The 4,668-nt window shown below is 53.6% G+C and overlaps 1 protein-coding gene across 1 annotated transcript; it reads left to right on the forward strand.

Annotated features, from left to right (window-relative positions):
- The first annotated feature begins 1,677 nt into the window (after positions 1 to 1,677).
- Positions 1,678 to 2,991, forward strand: LOC144163880 (uncharacterized). Its single transcript, XM_077694552.1, has one exon. It carries the CDS (start codon positions 1,678 to 1,680, stop codon positions 2,989 to 2,991), a length of 1,314 nt encoding a protein of 437 aa, XP_077550678.1.
- The last annotated feature ends 1,677 nt before the right edge of the window (positions 2,992 to 4,668 follow it).

A 4,668-nucleotide genomic window follows, 5' to 3' on the forward strand; every position in this document is an offset into this window, starting at 1 on the left:
TCTTTACGCGTGAATAGGCGCTCATCCGCATGTGCTCCTAACATGGCACGCGAGACGAAGAGATAACACGTGCTCGCATTGTGACAACAGTGCTTTCATACCTCAAGGGTGCTCCTCACCTCCACAAACACGTATAAACAACGCACATACGCACAACGCACATACACAAGAAAAAATACGTGCAATTCTCTACGAGGAAATACAACTAAACAATACGGCTCAATGATTCTAAGTTCCTTGAAACGGCCTTTATTTGTCCAACATTACTTAGCGAATACTTGAATGGAAATTTAATGGTGTCCTTGAAACAACTTGCTAAAATGAGGCATGACTTACCCTGCAGTCCTACAAAAAACAAATGTAGATTGATTATTATGTTTGACGCGTTGACGCTGCACAGGTGATCAGGCGGCCCGCATTGGGGGGCTCCGGAATATTTTTTCCACCGAGGGATCTTTAACGTGCGCCGAAATCACGAACACACGAAAGTTTTCGCCTTCCGCCTGTATCAAAACATACCAACAACAAATCTCGAGGAAGGTGAGTCACCTTTGCCCAGTGGCTCGCTTACGCGTAATGTGGAGGTGGCGCGGTAACGATGATCTTGTGGTTTCCGGAAGACAATCGAGAAGATCGCGCGTCCACGAAACAGCTGCTTATTCCCTCCCCGAACCTACTTATGGGAGATCTCCCGAAGAAGCTTCCCCAACCGTCTCCAGCGTGTACGGCACCTCGTGCGAGTTGTTAGCGGCTGCCTCGAGCTGCCCGTGGCGCTTGTCTAAATTCCCCGACCCGCGGACCACCGCGGCTACGCTACCCTGCACTGGCCCTACTACCCTAGCTTGCTGACATCACACCCGTCCGTTTAGAGGAAGAAAAAAGGATAGACGAAAAAGGGATAAAAAAGTGAAAACGCGGAATGACTGAAATATGAAAGGTGAAGAACGCGCGACGACAATGAGCTCAGCCTTGACTAAGAAAATGCAGTTGTGGAGTTGGAAGACAGAATCTGAGCGGCATGGCCTGATGTTTGGGACATTTGTTAAACTCATTATAAGCGTTATACCTTTGTCTTGACTACTGCAACGCCTGGAGGCAACTGTGCAGCAAACTAAAGTATGAAGCCAGGGTAAAATATTCCTTTGACATAGAATAAAACTAATTGTTGGCACGACGCTGTACCACACACAAGAAAAAATCAGTCTTGTGTGTTCTTATTATATTGCCGAAAACCATGCATTGGGTTTGTTTATTTGTGTTTTGCTTTTACCGCCCGGCTGCGCCGGTCTGTGTTATCTCCGTGCCAAGGGGAGTGCGTGTTCCATTCTTTCTTTCTGTGCCGCATCTGTTATCTGTTCTGATAGGGAGAGCATTCCGATCTAACGTGAACATCCCGGAATAACCTTCTTGCGTCTACAATGTTCTCGATGCGAATCGACGGTTCCAGAACCACGCGCGCCGAAAGATAAAAAGCCTACAGAGCAGACGCCGGGGCATTCGATTCTTCGACGCTCGCTGACGCAAGTCACTCGGTTGACCACTGCTTCGCCGCCTCTGTATTCTTTTGAGTTGTTAGGGGAGCACAAGTTCGCTCCAATAAACTTGTTTCTCCTGCAAGACAACTGCGTCGTCCTTGGCTTCGTGACATATGGTGGAGGGGCGGGGTACGCGCCCTTCATGCCCACTACAACCTCGGGAAGCCGCCAAGCCAGTCCAACAAGAGCCTGCCTCCGCCTGAAAGATTTACCACCCGATTTCGGTTTGATGCCAGAAGGGCCCAAGAGAAGGAACGCTGCAACCAACACCGTGGTGCAAGGAACAACGTCGCCAATCATGCTGCAGCAGCCCCGGGAACCGCCATCGTTCCGGGGAGCCCCCGCTGAAGACCCAGAGGAATGGTTGGAGAAGCTGGAGCGCGTGCAGATCTTCAACAGGTGGGACGATGAAGAAACCTTCCGGCATGTTTTCTTTTACTGTGAGGATGCAGCTCGAACTTGGTTTGAAAACCACGAGAGCGCCTTGACCGACTGGACGCAATTCAAAAGCGAGTTCCTTAAGACCTTCACGACCATGGTGAGACAAGAACGAGCTGCGATTTTACTGGAAACTCGAACGCAACACCCGAACAAAGGAATCGTAATCTTCGTCGAGGAAATGAAGCGACTTTTCCGCCGTGCGGACCCAGGAATGACGGAGGAAAAGAAACTACGGTTTCTGATGCGAGGTGTGAAGCAAGAGCTCTTCGCGTGCATTGTTCGCAACCACCCCAAGACCGTGTCCGAATTCGCGTCTGAGGCCGCCGCGATGGAGAAGACGCTCGAAATCCGAACGAGGCAGTACGACCGCCCAATCAATGCGCAGGTTTCAGAGACGATTGGTGCCCGCGCTATTAACTCCGACTCACTACGCGACACTATCCGCGCAGTGGTAAGGGAGGAGCTGTGGAAACTTTTCCCTATGACGACACCACCACCTCAAGTCACTTCACTGACCGACGTGATCCGGGAAGAAGTACAGCAGGCTTTGGGAACTTCTGTGCCGTCCGAGGCACCCCGCGAGCCCGAGGCTATGACCTACTCTGTGGCTGTTCGTCGACCCCGCCCTGCTCCAACACGCCGGCAAGAGGCCCCGCCGTTCCGCCGCCCAATGACACCCTCCCGACCCCCCGTAGCCCGAAACCAGACTCCGAGGAAGACGGACGTATGGCGAACTCCCGATAATCGTCCTCAGTGCTACCACTGCGGAGAGGCCGACCACATCTACCGTCGCTGCCCATACAAGAGACTCGGACTGCGTGGTTTCTCCGTCGACGCACCTCGCCCTCTCCCTGGCCAACGACCACGTGAGATCGACCAGTATCTATCTGAAACCAGCCGTGGCCCATCCCGTTTCAACCGCTCGCCATCGCCCTACCCGTACCAGTCGCCGAACCGCCGTAGCAATGCTGACTTCGCCCGTGCAAGGTCCCCCAGCCCACGCGGGGGAAACTAAAAGCAGCAACGTCTGGAGGTAGAGTTGCACGATCGCGAAAAAATGAAAACCCTCCAACGACGCAACGACTCGCGGAAGACAGTGACTCACAAGGTGCCCTAATCCCGACGACCCGACCCAGACCTGACGAGATTCCCGTACACGACGACAGCTATACGCCGCGACGCGTACCCGACCAGACCAAGACGTCCGCTGAGAAGACGATGACAACGACGACGCACAGTGGCAGACCGTCAACACGCACAAGCCGAGATGCGACGCCCCGACGCACCCGAAACTCGAGGAAGGCGGCATCCGACGTCAAGGTGTCCATCGACGGCTTTGATGTAGTCGCCATCGTAGACACGGGAGCCGACTACTCCCTAATGAGCGGACCATTTGCGTCTAAGCTGAAGAAGGTTATGACCAGATGGGACGGTCCGCACATACGCACAGCAGGAGGCCACCTCGTGACGCCAAGTGGAACGTGCACATCGCCCGTCACCATAGACGGCACGACGTACCCTGCGGTGTTCGTCGTTTTGCCCAACTGCTCCCGCGACGTAATTCTCGGAATTGACTTTGTGACGGACAACGGCGCAATAATCGATCTGCAGACGAAGTCGATAACTTTTAAGTGCGAATGCACTTCTTAAGCGAGCCTGAAGCGTCCGCCGCCGTCCGCATAGCAACAGCTGCGGGTGCGCGCGCTCCTCGTCTTCCTTGGCAACGGGGGGAGATGGGCGCGCGCTGCCTGGCCGCTGACAAGGCACATACCCACGTAGGGGATTGGCCAGGAATCGGGCGTGAGAACGGCTAATGCACCCGCTTAAAGGACTACTGACACGAAATTTGAAAGCTGAGATCCGCTCTAGCAATCAAGTACAACGACAATACAAATAGGTGTCTGTGAATAATTGCATCTTTCTTTCTTTGTATTTGTGTGTGTGTGTGATCTCTCTTTCGCGAACATTACCTAACCGCGCAAATTCAACTCGTGCATTCCCACTTTCACATTCTTCCCCTCGGGGATATGCGGGGAATTTTTTCCTCCGGCCACTCCATGACGCCGGAATCGAACCCCGAACACCGTGCAGTTGTAAGGATCGCCGATGATCACGTCACCCTGCCACCCCGCGCAAGCTTAATGATCACCTTCTAATGTGAAGGTGCTGCTCCCGACGTCGACGCTATCGTGGAGAGTGACCGAAGGTTGCTTCTCGACCGCGGTGTGTCTGTCGCAAGAGGCGTTGCGCGGTGCAAGGGCGCTGCAATTGCGTTCGTCGAAGAAACGCAACAAGGAAGTGACGTGATAGCAGTCGCCGACTTTGAACGCGCACCCGACGATACCTTCAAGCTTCCGCACCCCTTCGACGTTAATTCGGCGCTACCGCAAGAAGAAAGGAACAAGTTATTGGCTTTGCTGCGTCGCTACAGCGAGTGTTTTTTGTCGAACTCATAATTACGTCAGACACCCCTAGCGAAGCACCGAATTATAACCGAAGATGGAGCCCGACCTACCCGACAGTCACCGTACCGCGTCTCTTCAGCGCGAAGCCATCAAGACTCAAGTCGACGACATGCTCAACGACGACATTATACAGCCATCGAAAAGTCCGTGGGCTGCGCCGGTCGTACTCGTGAAGAAAAAAGACGGCACACTGAGGTTCTGCGTTGACTACCGGCGATTGAACAAGA

Source organism: Haemaphysalis longicornis, unplaced genomic scaffold (genome assembly GCF_048455015.1).
Source record: "Haemaphysalis longicornis isolate Haplotype H1 unplaced genomic scaffold, Haemaphysalis longicornis Haplotype H1 scaffold_13, whole genome shotgun sequence".
NCBI lineage: Eukaryota > Metazoa > Arthropoda > Arachnida > Ixodida > Ixodidae > Haemaphysalis > Haemaphysalis longicornis.

What these genes read in the sequence shown, in the direction of transcription:
- LOC144163880 (XM_077694552.1), top strand. Translation starts at nt 1,678, where the DNA reads ATGCCCACTACAACCTCGGGAAGCCGCCAAGCCAGTCCAACAAGAGCC.